At 37.0% G+C, this 16,903-nt stretch overlaps 1 protein-coding gene across 1 annotated transcript in view; it reads right to left on the bottom strand.

The window, feature by feature from the left end:
• Positions 1-16,903, bottom strand: part of LOC118910445 (bromodomain adjacent to zinc finger domain protein 2B-like) — a 117,254-nt gene that overhangs the window by 82,139 nt on the left and 18,212 nt on the right. Inside the window, exon 4 of the mRNA XM_057493914.1 lies at positions 3,978-4,188. Coding sequence (XP_057349897.1) covers positions 3,978-4,188 — 211 coding nt within the window. The remainder of the gene's footprint in view (positions 1-3,977; positions 4,189-16,903) is intronic.

The raw sequence follows: 16,903 nt of genomic DNA on the forward strand, positions 1-16,903 counted from the left end.
GTGAAATCTACTTTCTTGTCCCTTGATACTAACTTCAGACACGTGATCTTTGGACACCAGGATGTTAGCAGTTGTAACTGCAAGTGCATGTTTCAGAGTGTACTCTGTACTTGTACAAGTGTAGTTTCACTCTTCTGTCTTGACCTTTATCATCAGGACATGTTAAGGCTACGCTGCCAGAGGCTGGAACACAGGGAGTCAGCTGACTCCACACACGTGAACAAAGCCAGGTAAGATCAGTAGAGCTGCCTACCTTACCTGCGGTGGACTCTATCAGCCTGACCGATTACCACGTGGCATTGTTCACCACTGAGTTTTGCGGGTGCTTGTTTCCCAGCATTACTGTGGCAATAGGTGACTGATACAGAAAGCTTGTAATGTCATGCTTTCTTCTGCTGGCAAACTTGGTCAGAATACTTCTAACTATAAAAGTGGTCTATCATAACATCATTTACAAAATCACTCTAGAATACTTAACATTAGATATTGCTTTAAATTTTGTAGCAGATGAAGAGTTTTAAGAAACCTATATATTATATTCTCACTAGTAATGAATATGCTCGAATAGAACCCAAATCACTTGAACTCTACTAATAATCATTTATTGACCTGCCATATTAAATGTACATGATCTTGTTTAATCTTCATAACAACCTTACAGGATATGCAACATTACACACAGGTTACAAATGAAATAACTAAGGCTCATAGAGGTTAAATTGCAGAGCCAAGATATAAACCCATGTCTTTCTGACTCCAGGTCTATATATGCTACTAGTCCTATGAACCTTTAAGAAAATTTAAATGCCTTGAGATTTTAAAAAGGACTGAACCATAGTGTTCTGCGACAGCTGAGAAACTCTGTAATGTATATGGTATGTATTTCTGTGTGAATTTATCAGCAATTTCAAACTCTACACAAGTGCACACTTAACTTTTATTTTTAAACCCTTGGGACAGAAAAACACTAAAAAGTTCAACTCGCTATCTTTTCACTTGAGCAAGGAAGACATAATTTTGGTAAGTCATTAAAAATTCATATAGCTTAAAATTTTTTATTATGAGCAGTTAGAGAAGATGGGAAAAACAGGTTAAAGAATCAGGCACACTATGGAGGAAGTACGAGAAGTTAAGAGGCACAGAAACTTCACCCAGGCTCTGAGGAATGAGCTACTACCAGCATCTCATTTATTTGGTTTATGACTGTTGAATATATTATCTGTGATGACTAACTTTTGAAATGGTAACTTGACAAGTATCTTTTATGCTTTAGGAAATTACTTTCTTAGATATCAAAAAGAAAAGTTTACTTTTCAAATAAAGTGTTTAAACTTGTCTAAACCAGAATGTATCTAACAATTGGCAGCACTTTCCTTCTGCAGTGGCCTATCTTAAAACAATGAATCATTGTACAGCAATGGCATTTCAGATTCTATGATCAATAAAATTGACTGGTATATTAGTAGATATATTAGAGCATTTGAGATATTAACAGTATTGGCCAATTAACAAGCTAATTTGTTTATATAGTTTGAAAGTCTCTTTTATATGCAAACTGTCAGATTCTTATCTCTATTCTGAGAAGATAGAGGGCTCTCATTTCACATTCAAAATCCACATTTTATTTTATTGTTCTAAACCTTCCTTCAAATTAAGTCGCTTTACAAGCCTAGATGAGTCCAACTAGGATAACAAAATATGACAGAAACTTCTAGAATCTCCTCTGACAACACCCCAAAGCGTTAATGTAGAAGTCTTTCAGAATAAAAGGGGTCACAAGGTGACTCATTTCTACTTTCTTTCCTTCCCAAGAAAGAACATGCATATTATACCAAATATACTTGTAAATATTAATAACATTTACTTACATTAACTATTTGATATTTATATACATGTTGAGAAAAAACATGTACATAGGTCAAAGGTAACATAACTTACAAAATGCAATATAATAGAAGGGAGAGCTACGTCATAGAATACAGACCAATTTGAAATCTAAAACGGGAGAAAACACTGGGCAAAAGTTGAGTGATTAACTTCTATTTTCTTAAAATAAAATTAGTTAATTTTGCAAATCTGAAGTTGCCATTTTGAATACCATGTATGAATGGTACTTGTGATAGACATGCAAAACAGGCGTGAAAATCCCTTGCTTTGGTTATCAGTTAATTTCAAGCTTTCCTATTTTATGTAAAAAATGAACACTTCCCACTATTATACATTCTTCAGAAAAGTCAGTGGTTTATTGACAATACTAATTTTAAAAATTCATCATGTATGTATATATCTTCATATATTAACATTTTTTAAACCTCCTCTACTAACTATTTAGGAGAGATTAAGGTCTTAATAGTACCCCAATGAAATAACATATAAAGTACTAAATTAACGTACTAAAGGAGACAAAGACTTACAGGACATTAAGTTACAGGCCAGGCAGTTAACTTATATGCCACTGGTGGAAGTATGAATTGGAACAACCTCTTTGGAGACAATATTTGCCTGCTTTCTACCAAAATTGAAAATGCACATACCCTTGGAGTAGAGATTCTATCTCTAAAATTTTATACTGTGGATAGCCATACCCGTCAAAGAATGAAGATATGTGTAATGTTTTTATTGCAGCATTGTTTGCGATAGCAAAGATCAGGAAATAGCTGCAACACTCATTGAAGGAGACTGAGTAAGTGAAGTATGGTAGAGCCATACTTTGCCTCACCTACTATTCAGCCACTGGAAGTGTAAGGTTGATTTTTAAGTGCTGTATAGAAAGATGCTCAAGAAAAATTAAGTGCAGAAAAACAAAGCTGAATGGTATATACACCAGTAAGTTCATTTATTTTAGAAATCAAAAAGAACATATACATATATGAACATCACATATGTACGTGTACACATAAGTATGTGCTTCAATGTGTGTCTGTGAGTGTATGTACACACTTCTAGGTAGACTACCAAAAACCTATTATGATCCAACTTGTGAGTGTCTTTTATTTTAAAGTCAGTGAGAGTCAATGTCTTATTTGAAAGCATTATGCTCTATGAGCTTTCATCATGCATACTTGTTTTATAATGAAAACAACAGAGCTACAGAGAAGTCAGTATTATACTGGTGTATACAATAAATAGAAGTCAGTCAAGCTTTCCCTTCCGAAAAAAAAAACTATGAGAAGTAGTAAAATCCTGTCAGTCTTTTAAGTCAGTTTTTATTATTAAACCCTTATGGATATTATGTTTATGATACAAGCATGTATTGATATACATTTATATATATATGCTTATGAATATAAGACATGAGCACATTGATAGATATCGAGACAGCCTCAAGAGGCTTCACACTTGTAACTAGTTAATTCAAACTTCATAGCAGAACTATTTTATTTTAGTCAGCATTCTCTGTGTGAGACACAGCATGGGAACTTCATGTTGATAATTCATGATAATTTTGAATCATGAACACATTTGAGGTTACTTTGAGCACGTTGTACTTGATGAATGATACTTTCTGGTGATCTTAAGATACTTTTTGACCTAAGTTTATTAGTTGGGCATTTTGAAAATAAATGTTATATATCCAGGCTACAGAAGAACCCAAACTAAGACTTGCCACTAATTGGAGTTCTTTGACTGAAAATTTACTCCACAGATCCACATATTTTGGAGTTACTCCCTTGTACCACCGCAAGGAATTGGGAGCTGTTCAAATGAGTTTCCAGCCTGAAAAGTTCATCACCTACCTTTGTAATTCTAAACACACAGGGCATGATGTGTTTACGAGTATGATTCTTGAAAGGCGCTTATTAAATCAAAGAACTCCAGTTACCAGTGGGACTCCTTATTTTCTCATTTTATTTGAACACAATCACCTACCTTTTAGAAACTGAGAGTAGTTATCAATCATTCCTATGTCAAATACATGTAGAAATACTTAACACATTTTAGTACAGTTCTTACAGTGACGGATACATGTTCCCTACCTTGAGCTTGCAGTTGTCTTAGCAATTTGCCATCTGTGTTATCTACACATTCAGCACCGCCAACATCAGGAGGCCGACCGCTCCGCTGTCTCACGCTGGTATCCTCTCCTGGTCGCTCTCCCTCTGGATCCGGTGGTCGTCCCCCATGAGCTTCCATTGCCCTCACACGGGGAATGGCATCCTCTTCTTTCAAAGGACACCACTGCATTCCCTTTTAAGTAACATTTTATAGAAATAAAATATTATCAACAAAATAAACACAAGTGATCAATATGTCAGAAAATTCTAGGGAAACCTACACATATTAATTTTTATAAAGCTGTTGTAACCTTTAAAAATTTTAGTTTCTAATTCAAGTTACATTTAGAATTGTTCATGGCTTTTGGTATATATTTCGTATTCTTACTTTAATGATTTCAACTTTAAATACACTGACAGATATATACCTGGACCTATAAACATATATAGACATACATCTTAATCACCATTTCTGAACCATAATGACTGTAAAGTTGGCAGGTATTTGAAAAGATTAGTTGAGTGATGACACCTCTACGGATTGCTCTCAGGAGCATCAGTTCAACCAAACATGAAGCTATCCAAATAACAAACAAAAGACTCTCTTTATAGAAAAAACACAGCTAATAAATCAAGAAGGAATGTAAGAGTCAGACTATTACCATTTTGCAATATCTCATGGATTAATGGATCTAAGCTTTACATTTGAATGGTTGCCAATCACCAAAAAAGGGAGACAACTGGACCGACAGAAGGAGGTTCACTTCATCACCTATAAACTAATCCTCCCCCTCCCAAAAAACAAAACCTGGAAATGATTAAGCCTCCAGATTAAATCACTAAAACTTAACGGGGAAAATTTACTTGCCGTATATATTAAACTACACGGCAAAATCCAGTCTGAAGGAAATCCCACAAATTACCCAGTTTATTCAACAAACAAATTTCAAGAAGTGAAAACACTGTGGGAAGACTAAAGGGGCCTTAAAGCATGTATCAAACATGCCCAATGTTTGGATCTTACCTAGATTTTGATTCAAATAGACAAACTGTCCGGAAATTCTGACAGTTAAGAATTTAAACAAAGAAAATTTTGAACAATGTCTGATATTTGATGATATCAAGAAGTTATCATTTTAAATTATGATAATGCTATTCTCATACTTTTGTAGAAAACAAGAATTCTTATCTTTTAGACACACTTGCAGATGAAGTACAATGTCTAAGATTTGCTTCATCAGATTATGGAAGAGGAGGAGTAGATGGGAATATATGTAAAACAATATTGTTCATATGATAATTTCTAAAGCTGATGATAGGTACATGATGTACATTCTTTTGTCTACTTTTGTGATATTTCAGATTTCCCACTTTAAGTCTCCTCATGGGAACACATACACCAGCATAACGCTAGTGTATTACAGGAAGAAGCCTGCTTAGTGCATAGGTAATAATCAAGAGCTGGCTGTCCTCCGTAAGGCATCAAAACAAATACACTGTTACATGACCTTATTTGGAGTCCAAAGTACCATGTCCACACATAGGAAAAGCATCCTTTCAAAATAACCTTTCCAAAACAATTTTAAATTACCTTATACTCCTTTCTTGACAGAGAATTCCTTTGCTGTGAACGTTAAGAAAATTTTTAAATGTTTCTTATTCCTTCAAAGAATCTCAAAGCAGGATTCACCTGAACCACTCTGGGCACTTCTGCAGCCAGAGCCAGCAGTCCTGACTGCCCTTTATGCTGTGGTGCCAGGCTCAGAATCATGGCACATGATGACCTCACACAGTGGGTGCCATGGACACAAGCACTGCTCTTCCCCCATCATGGAGGACAGTTAGACCCCACAGTCCAAGCACCGTGCTTTGTCCGAGGCATTTTGAATGCACTCTTTACTTTAATCTTCATAATCATTTTACCTAGGAAGGTGGGTTTTACTGTCCCTGTATTACCATTGAGGGAATCACACACCAAGTGAGGTTAAATCGTTTCCTGAGGTGCCCTGGCAATAAGGAACAGAAATGTGTGATTTGAACCCAGGACTGTCTCTCTCTAAAACCTGGGGTATTAGCCACTACATGTACTTCACTGATATTACAAAGACATTTTTATACTTGCTACTCATCACAATATTCAGGCATGAAAGCACAGTCAAGATGATGCTATGGCAGGGTTACAGAAAAAAACCAATGCATATACTCAGTGTCTACATGTCAAAAAAATATCTAAACTAAATCTGTTCAGTAATTCCCATTTTAAATATTAATTCTGACGAGAGAATTTTTGCTGAGATTTCAAATGAAGTCAGTGGGATCAGCACTTGTACTAACTGCATTTTTACACCATGAAACACTAAGAAGGAAGCCAGCAGAACAGCTTTATGTTCACCAGCATGGGGAGCTTTTGACTGAATTTCAAGGGTTCCATCAATTAATCGTTTTTTTAATCCAGTTACAATTTTTACACAGTTATATTTTATTCAGCTAGGAAAATATACCTGTGTCCAAAAAGGTACAGATTATGTTGATGTCCAAAATTCACCTGACAAATGACATCATTTACATTTTTGTTTTTGGCATTTATAAATAAATACTACCTAAGGGCGATTCATGTAACCGGCTATCTTCTGACTCCGGGATTTCATAAAATGAGAACTGGATTGTTAGGAAAATCTCAAGCTTGTATTAAAACTTTAATTCACTCAACACTCAAAACAACTGTGGGTGATGAAAAAAAGAAGTATTTTTTGTCAATAAACTTTTCCTTAGAAAAGGCAAATACAATTTATATCATTTGATTCCTATGCTTTTACATCATTCAGAAATTATGCATAAAATGGAGTTTATTCTTTCTTTAATTTCTAAGACTAAGATAGTAAATGGTTCCTGAAAATAATCTTTAAGATCTAAAAGAAACAGGATAAAGTGAAAAAAGATGACTAAGAAGATAGAGATGGTGACAGATCAAGCCTTTTATACCATTATAATTCTCCTTTCTACAGTTACTAATTTAAATCACTAGCAGTAACACATTCATTTCTATAAATACTATGGTGAGAGAGAAGAAAAGGTTTATGTTTTTTCAGACTGAATGAAATAATCATAGTAAATGAGTAAAGTTCACTCTACACTGTAACACATACCAGTATACTATTAGGCTGTGATGCGTCATCATAAAGACAGTTTCCGCTACTTAAGACACTTGAGGCACCTACTCTATACAGGCACATTCTCTACAGAGGTTAAGTGGGAGAGCGTCCTCTCCTCAAAGGACAAGCATCTCTAACTGGGACCTCAGACTCGGGTCACTGACTCAGGCGATCCCAGAACGTCACCCTGAGTAGGTGATGAGTCTGAAAAAGGATGCAGAGGTCGGGACAGAAAGTTGTCTCAAATGTCCACTTAACAAATAAAGATGGTCTGACTTAGGGCCTGAGAACTAGAGCTAGAAAAGCAGGTAAATAATGAGGCTCTTTTCTTGGAGAGAGGACTGCCTGGATGTGAGGGAAAGAAGCCCGACTGGAGACCAGGCAGGTCTGAAGTGGCCTCTAAGTAACATGGAAAAGGCAAAGAGTAGTAAAGTTTTCTTCCAGAACCAAGTTAACATAGAAGATGGAGAAATACTTGAGGAAAATGGCAAATAAATTTATTACTTTCAAGTATTTCAAGATTAGAAAAATTACCTCAAATGAATTGATTTTAGAATGTTTCCATTATTCAGAATTTTTTTAAGATTATGAAATTTTATTTAAATGTGAGTTTCTATTTCAATATTCCCATTACTCTTCATAAATGATACTCCAAAGTATAGCTAAACGTCTCATGAGCAACTGGTCTGTGTTCACTGTGCCTTGCGGACACTGAGCTGTCTAAGTAACTGGACTTCCTGTCTCACTGACAACCAGAGTCCCCTGTCCACCGGCCCGTGTTCAGGTCTTAATAGGACGTGTGATCAAGTCTCACTTGTGCCTTTATATCGTTGCTGTCTTTATGTTCCTTTTGTTGCTCCCATTTTTGTTTGAGTTTATATACTTCAGGATGGTTTAATAGGGAGGGGAGCAGTAAATAAGTAAATGAGGGAACCCATTCCACCAAAAGTCAGCTTTCACTGAATGATTTGCCAACTTACTGAGATTTTTCTTTTTTTGAAGCATACTTGCATATAGTAAAACGCATAAATCTTAGGTACAGAGTTTGAGGGGTTTAGACAAATGTATACATGCATGTAATCCACACACTAATCAAACTGAAGAACAATGCCATCACATGAGAAAGAGCCAATATATTCCAACCTCAAGTTTGGGGATTTCAAAAAAACCTATTCTGAAGTATAATAAACTTCAGAATAATAAACACATCCACTTAAAGTGTACAATTTGATCACATTTACATATATTATTCAATTATGAATCTACAATCACAATCAAGCAAAAAGCATTTCGATTACCTCCCAATGATTCCTTCTGCCCCTTTACAGTGCAGTTTTCTCTCTACTCCTGGCCACAGGCAACTAGTAATTTGCTTTTTGACAACGTAGTTTTCTTTTCCTGTAAATTTATAAAATGGGAACCATGCAATATGTACACTATTTCATCTGACTTCTTTCTTTCAGCCTAATTAGTTTAAGATTCATTGATAATGTGTGTATCAACACTTCTTTTTCTTTTTATTAGAAAGTGGTATTTCCTTATAGAGATGTACCACTTTTCAAAATCCACTCTCCAGTTAGTGGGTATTATTTCTAGTTTCGGGCTATTGTGAATGAAGCCACTATGAACATTTGAGGCATTTCCATGTGGGTATATTTTTCCATTTGTCTTAGGTAAGTACTAAGAAGTGGGATTGCTAGGAGATACAGTGTTTATTTTTAGGAATTTCTAAAGTGCTTGTATTGTCTCATATTCCCACTTGCAATGTTGAGAGTTCCAAATGCTTCAAACTCTTGCCAACGTTTGTTATTATTAGTCTTTAAATGTAGCCATTGAATGGGTTAGTCTACTGGTATGTATTTATGCTTTTAATTTGCATTTTGAGATAATCCCATTTATCAATCTTTAATTTATGCATTGCGCTTTGGTGCCAAGAACTCTTCCCCTTCTCCTACTCCTGAATAGTTCTGTGTTCTCTTCTGAAACTCTTACACTTCACATGTTGGCTTATGATCAATTTTGAGTTCATTTTGTTTGTTTGTTTGAGAGGGCATCTCTCATATTTCTTGATCCAATGGTGGTTAACAATAAAATTCTGTATAGGGGACTCAATGCACAATCATTAATCCACCCCAAGCCTAATTCTCAACAGTCTCCAATCTTCTGAAGCATAACGAACAAGTTCTTACATGGTGAACAACTTCTTACATAGTGAATAAGTTCTTACATGGTGAACAGGGCAAGGGCAGTGATATAACAGAAACTTTCAGTTTTGATCACGCATCATGAACTATAAACAATCAAGTCAGATTTGATTTTTATACTTGATTTATATGTGAATCCCACATTTCTCCCTTATTATTATTATCTTTTTTTTTAGATAAAATGCTGGAGTGGTAGGTAGATGCAAGATAAAGGTAGAAAACATAATTTAGTGCTCTAAGAGGGCAAATGTAGATGATCAGGTCTGTGCCTGTAGACTGTGTGTTAATCCAATCTAGACAAGGGCGACAAAACATCCATGTATGCAGAAGATTTCTCTCAAAACAGGGGGGTGAAGTTCTAAGCCGCACCTCTGTTGATCCCCAATTTCTCACCTGATGGCCCCCCTGCGACTGTGCCTGTCTTAGGTTGTTCCTCCCTTGAGGAATCTTACCCGTCTCTGGCTAACCAGTCATCTTCCGGGGCCATACAGGGAAATGTAAAGTTGGTGAGAGAGAAGCAATATTGTTTGACAAGGTTAGCTTTTTACTTCTTTGCAGATTTATGCCCTGTGGCTTCTATGCCCAGCATTTGTCTTCAGGTATCTTTACCACTTGGAAGAACTATGATACTCGGTAAATTTGATATGAGGCACAAATTCTATTTAAGGGTTGTAATTAGGAAGGAAGAAGAAAAGCTACAGAAGTAGCAGACAGAAGAAAACATGGGAAGATTGATTATTTCTTTGACATATCTTCTTGTAGAGTAACATAAGCATGTACAGGTTTTATCAAACTACTAATTAAATTGCATACACACATAACAATAATAGGAATACAGCTACATAACAAAAGCAGACCTACAATTACCAGCCATATCCCTTACTGAGATTTTTTTTGCTGTTGTTTTGTTCTTTAAGTTTTAGTATCACCAAACCTTTGCTTCAAGTATTTCCTCTCAGATCTGCAGTCCTAGGCAACTGTCAATTTCTCACATTAATATTTGGGATGCCTAGCACTTCCTGACTGATCAATGTTATATAAATGAATGAATGAACTTACATTTTTCACAATTGGAAACTGTACCTATTCTAGGCCTTGCCTGAAATACCTGTGGTGAATGTTTTAAACCTGGATTAAGGTGTCTGGTCTGACGGTTTTAGGTCTGTTAGTCATTCAGTGAATTGATCATTTACCAAATTATTTCTGGCTAAACAATTTTCAGTAAATTTAACTATAGCTCAAATAAAACAATGTTACCTTCCTTTTTTTAAAAAAACCACCTTTCTATTTGTAAGTGTACTTCCAGAATCCTTTATTTCCTGGTAATTAGTTTATAAAAAGACTTTTGGAATATCTTACCTAAAAGAGAATTAATCTTAAAGGCCTGCTTATATATATATATATTCTTCACATTGCAGATGAGGGAATTAAGGCCTAGAAAAGTAGGCTACAGAGGGGATTCTGAGAAGACCGTGGCAGAAAAACCCTGGGATCACCTCTTCTCATGTACACACCTAGGAAACTACATGCAATATGCCCCACTCTGGAAATAACCTAAAGACAAAACAGAATTTCCATAGCTAATGACAAGAAGAGGCCACACTGAGAAGGGTAAAAGGGCAGAGCTGTGGTCAGCCCCATCTCCTGTCCTGCCCCACCCCCCATGAATGAGAGGGAGCAGGCATGGGGGGTGAGGGGATGAAGCCTACACCAGGGCCGCCCCAGGAAGATGAGCCCTCTGGCTTTGAGAATCAGTGTGGCTGAACTCTGGGACGGCCAGAGGACTCTCGGAGGCCTAGCCTCTGCTCCTGGAGGACGGGTGTGCTGATGATCCATCTGAGACCCAGCAGTTTGAAAAGCACCTAAATTATATGTGATTTATGGATTAACATTGGGATGTGTGTCAGAGGGATGGGATATGCTGGAGATGTATCCAGGGGAAGAGGGGCTGTGGGGTGCCATTTTTTCTTGCCGTCCCTCAGCCTAGCTGGCCGGACACTTACAGGAGTCTGTTCTGACACTCTCTGTGGTACTCAGCAAAGGCCGTCCTAAGAGGGAAGTATACTGCGATACAGGCCTACCTCAGAAAAGAGGAACAGTCCCATATAAACAGTCTAAACTCACAGTGAAACTACAAAAAGATGAACAAATGAGGGCCAAAGTCAGCAGAAGGAGGGACATAAGATTAGAGCACAAATACATAAAATCGAGAAAGATAAAACAGAAAGAATCAATGAAAGTGGGAGCTGTTTCTTAGAGAAAATAAACAAAATAGGTAAGTCCCTAGCCAGACTTAACAAGAAAAAAAGGAGTCTACACAAGTAAGCAGAATCAGAAATGATAAAGGAAGAATCACTATGGGCACCACAAAAATACAAAGAATGATGAGAGAATACTATGAAAAATCATATGCTAACAAACTGGATAACCTAGAAAAAATGGACAACTTTCTAGAAAAATACAACCTTCCAAGACTGACTCAAGAAAAACAGAAAATCTGAACAGACCAATTACCAGCAACAAAACTGAACTGGTAATCAAAAAACTACCTAAAGAACAAAACCCCCAGATCAGATGCCTAAACCACTGAATTTAATGAAACGTTTAGAGAAGACCTAACACCCATCCTCCTTAGTTTGCCAAAAAGTAGAGGAGGAGGGAATACTCCCAAACTCATTCTATGATGCCAGCATCACTCTAATACCAAAACCATGCAAAGACACCACAAAATAAAGAAAATTACACACCAATATCCCTGATGAACATAGATGAAAAAATACTCAACAAAATATTAGCAAACAGAATTCAAAATTATCATCAAAAAGATCATCCACCATGATCAAGTAGCATTTATTCCAGGAGTTCAAGGAAGGTACAATATGAGAAAAGCCATTAACAGAAAGAAGGACAAAAACCACATGATCATCTACATGGACGTTGAAAAAGCATTCGACAAACTTCAACATCCACTCATGATATAAACTCTCAACAAAATGAGTATAGAGGGCAAGTACCCTCAACATAATAAAGGCCATATATGATAAACCGACAGCTACCATCATAGTAAACAGCGAGAAGCTGAAAGTCTTTCCTTTTAAGATCAGGAACAAGACAAGGATTCCCACCCTTCTCACTTTTATTCAACATAGTTATGGAGGTCCTTGCCACAGCAATTAGACAACACACAGAAATAAAGGGCATCCAGATTGGTAAGGAAGAAGTTAAACTTTCACTGTTTGCAGATGACATGATATTGTACATCAAAAGCCCTAAATAATCCACTTCAAAACTGCTGGATCTAATATCTGAATTCAGCGAATTTGCAGGATACAAAACTAATACACAGAAATCTCTTGCATTCCTATACACTAACGATAAATGAGCAGAAATAGAAATCAGGAAAACAATTCCATTCACATTTACATCAAAAACAATAAAATACCGAGGAATAAACCTAACCACGAAGTAAAAGACATATACTCTGAAAACTACAAGACACTCAGGAGAGAAATTAAAGAAGATACCAACAAATGGAAACACATCCTGTGCCCAAGGATAGGAAGAAATAATACTGTCAAAACGGCCATCTTGCCTAAAGCAATCTACAGATTCAATGCAATCTCTATCAAAATAACAACAGCATTCTTCAATGAACTGTAGCAAATACTTCTACAATTTGTATGGAACCATAGAGAACTCAAATAGCCAAAACAATCCTGAGAACAAAGAAAAAGTGGAGGGTTGGGGGGATCATTCTCCCCGACTTCAAGCTCTACTACAAAGCCACAGTAATTAAGACAATTTGGTACGGGCACAAGAACAGACCCGTGCAACAATGGAACAGACAAGAGAACCCAGATATCAACCCAAGCATATATGACCAATTAATATAAAATTAAGGAGGCATGGACACACAATGGGGAAATGACAGCTTCTTCAACAACTGGTGTTGGCAGAACTGGGCAGCTACATGCAAGAGAATGAACCTGGATTGTTGTCTAATCCCATACACAAAAGCAAACTCAAAATGGATCAAAGACCTGAATGTAAGTCGTGAAACCATAAAACTCTTAAGAAGAAAACATAGCCAAAAATCTCTTGAATATAAACATGAGCAACTTTTTCTTGAACTCATCTCCTCAGGCAAGGGAAACAAAATAAAAAATGAACAAATGGGACTGCATCATGTTAAAAAGCTTCTGTACAGAAAAGGACACCATCAGCAGAACAAAAATGCATCCTAGAGTATGGGAGAATATATTTGTAAATGACATATCCAACAAGGGGTTATCATCCAAAATACATGACTCACACACCTCAACACCCAAAAAGGAAATAACCGTTCTAAAAAATAGGTGGAAGATATGAACAGACACTTCGCCAAAGAAGAAATTCAGATGGCAATCAGGCACATGAAAAGATGCTCCACATTGCTAATTATCAGGGATATACAAATTAAAACCACAATATTCACCTCATACCAGTTAGGATGACCAACATCAAAAGATCAGGAACAACAAATGCTGGCGAGGATGGGGAGAAAGAGGAACAGTCCCACACTGCTGGTGGGAATGTAAAGTAGTTCAACCACGGTGGAAAGTAGTATGGAGGTTCCTCAAAAAACTCAAAATAGAAATACCATGTAACCTGGGAATTCCACTCCTAGGAATGTACATAAAGAAAACAAATTCTCAGGTTCAAAAAGACATATGCAACCCCCCTCCCCATGTTTATTGCAGCACTATTTACAATAGCCAAGAAATGGAAGCAACCTAAGTGTCCATCAGTAGATGAATGGATAAAGAGGAGTATTCTATATACACAATAGAATACTATCCAACCATAAGAAAGAAGCAAATCCCACCATGTGCAAAAACATGGATGGAGCTAGAGGGTATTATGCTCAGTGACATAAGCCAGGTGGAGAAAGACAAGTACCAAATGATTTCACTCATCTGTGCAGTGTTAACAACCAAGCAAAAACTGAAGGAACATAGCAGCAGCAGACTCACAGAACCCAACACTGGACTAATGGTTACCAAAGGGAAAGGGACTGGCGAGAGTGGGTGGGAAGGTAGGGAGAAGGGGAGTAATGGGCATTACAATTAGCACCCATAGCATAGTCGGGGGAACGAGGAAGACAGTAAAGCACAGAGAAGAGAAGTAGTGACTCTATAGCATCTTAGTACACAGATGGACAGTGACTGTAATGTGGTATGTGGTGGGGACGTGATAATGGGGGGGATCTAGTAAGCACAATGTTGCTCATGTGATTGTGTATTAATGATACCAAAATAAAATAAATAAATATTTGATGAAAGAATAAATGAATGAAAAACAGGAGAACACTTGCTGTACAAGAGATTCTGGTAGTCGGAGAGCTTCGCTGGAGAATTCTACCAAACTCTTAAAGAATTCATGTCAATCTTTCTCAAAATCTTCGAAAAAACTGAAGAGTACAGAGCACTTCCAAGCTCACTCTATGAGGCCACCACTACCCTGACATCAATCCAGATTAGGATGCCATGAAAAAACATGACTGCAGACCAATATTCTTATTGAAAATAGATGCAAAATTCTTAGTGAGGTCATGAAAATGACAGAAAGTCTATGGTCCAGAATGCAGACATATTTTTCTCATAGTTGATGCACTTACTGATATTTAAAGCTGGTCTGCAGGTAAGAATTATCAACAATTTTGATTTTCTAATGTGGGTCATGTAGGATTTCTGTGGTAAATTATGCCTCTAATTGGAAAAATACAGTGGACAATTTTCTATGATGGTGCAAATGTAGTGGTGCAGTGACCACTGGAAAATCTGAATGAAGGAATATCAGGGATATTGCAGGTTTTCTGTAAGTCTGAAATTATCTGAAAACACTCTTCTAAATGACTGTGCTCATACTATGCCATTAAGTCAATCTGACCACAAAATACGTTACAGACGAAGAGCTTGATTTACCCCAGATGAACCAAGTTGTAAAGCTAAACCTAATCAACCTTGTAAGAAACTGAACATTCAGAAGGCAGTACATGAGTATTGTATTGTTACTGTACCTTCAGTGTGACGGATAATTTGTGGAGCCTGGGGAAACACTGAGAACTTTAAACCCCTTTTTCTATCATGACGCCTTTCCTCACCTGGCTGCTATGAAAACTCTCGAACCCTTGCCACAGGGCACAGGACAGGGACAAGGGCATTCCCTCTTACTGCCGCTCCTCCCGTTAAGGCCCATGGCGCCCCCAAACTACTGCATCCAGTCCTCTCCACGAGGCTGACGGAGGACAGAAGCTGGGGTCTCAGCTGTCATTTTGCTTCTTGCATGGTGCTGCTCTGAGTCTGTCCCTGCAGGTATGACCCAGCAGCATGAAGAGGGGACTGGAGAGAGAGAATCACCACTCTGGCTCTGTTGGGGTGGGATTCTCTAAGGACAAATTACCGGGCAAGCGGCAGGAAGGAGCAACGTGACCTTGAGGGGAATTCATGGTGCAGAGGTATGTGGGCTATGTGATGAACAGACATCCCCTGTGCTGCCGTAGGGGACTACATGGAATTGGTGCACTTTGACACATGTTAACATGACTCAAAAGTTAATACATGGAATATCAAAGGAGAATATACACTATGCTGAATCCAAATCTTGATACAAAATATTACTAAATTCTATGCAAATTAGCACTGTGGAATGGTATTTTGAGTACTGGAAATAAATTTTAGGTGTCTCCTGATAATTTTAAGACTCTCCTGAAAACTGACAATTTAACCAAGCAGCATGATTATAAGTTCACTCGTTTTTAAAAACACAATGAGACGATATAAATTTGGAAGTATGTTGTACGAATGTAAAACTTTAATAAGGCACACGTATATACTTTATGAATTTGAAAATTAAAAACAGTAAATTGAAAATGTTTCTGGCTTTAGTACAAATATGTAAACTTGAAATATTACATTGTGAGATATAATACATACGCTCTTTAAATATTTAAGAGAAATTCAATTATTCCAAGGTCATAGGAAATTAACCATTATGAGAATTAATAGAAGCATTGGTAGAAAGTATCTGAATTCCATGGTCAGATACTGTCCACAATTCAAGCAGACAATCCCTGAATGAACACCTACTTCCCCTGTGTGTGAATCTGTGTCAGGCTTCCTCCATGAAAGCAATTCAGAAGAAGTAAATCCTACAGCATGCTATAGGTTTTATAGACATAGACACCCTTGTAAAATAAAGATTCTATACAATAGTTATGAGAAACTAAAACAAAACCCCTGTGAATAGTCCAGAAAATTTTAGATTCCTTTAGTAATTAAGAAAACTCCCTCAGGAGTTGTAACACGTAAAATACACAGTGCTAAACTCAGAAGCACGCTGGCACAGACAGACTCTCAAACTTAATGCACTTGATCATGATGAGATGATCCTATGAATCATAAACAAATGGTTAAAAAACAGCTCTAGTGAAAAACCAGGACAATATGTAATTCCTCATGCTTGTTAGAATGCCTGTCATCTAGCTTACCAATAAAGAACATTAGGTAGAAAG

Source organism: Manis pentadactyla, chromosome 16 (assembly GCF_030020395.1).
Source record: "Manis pentadactyla isolate mManPen7 chromosome 16, mManPen7.hap1, whole genome shotgun sequence".
NCBI lineage: Eukaryota > Metazoa > Chordata > Mammalia > Pholidota > Manidae > Manis > Manis pentadactyla.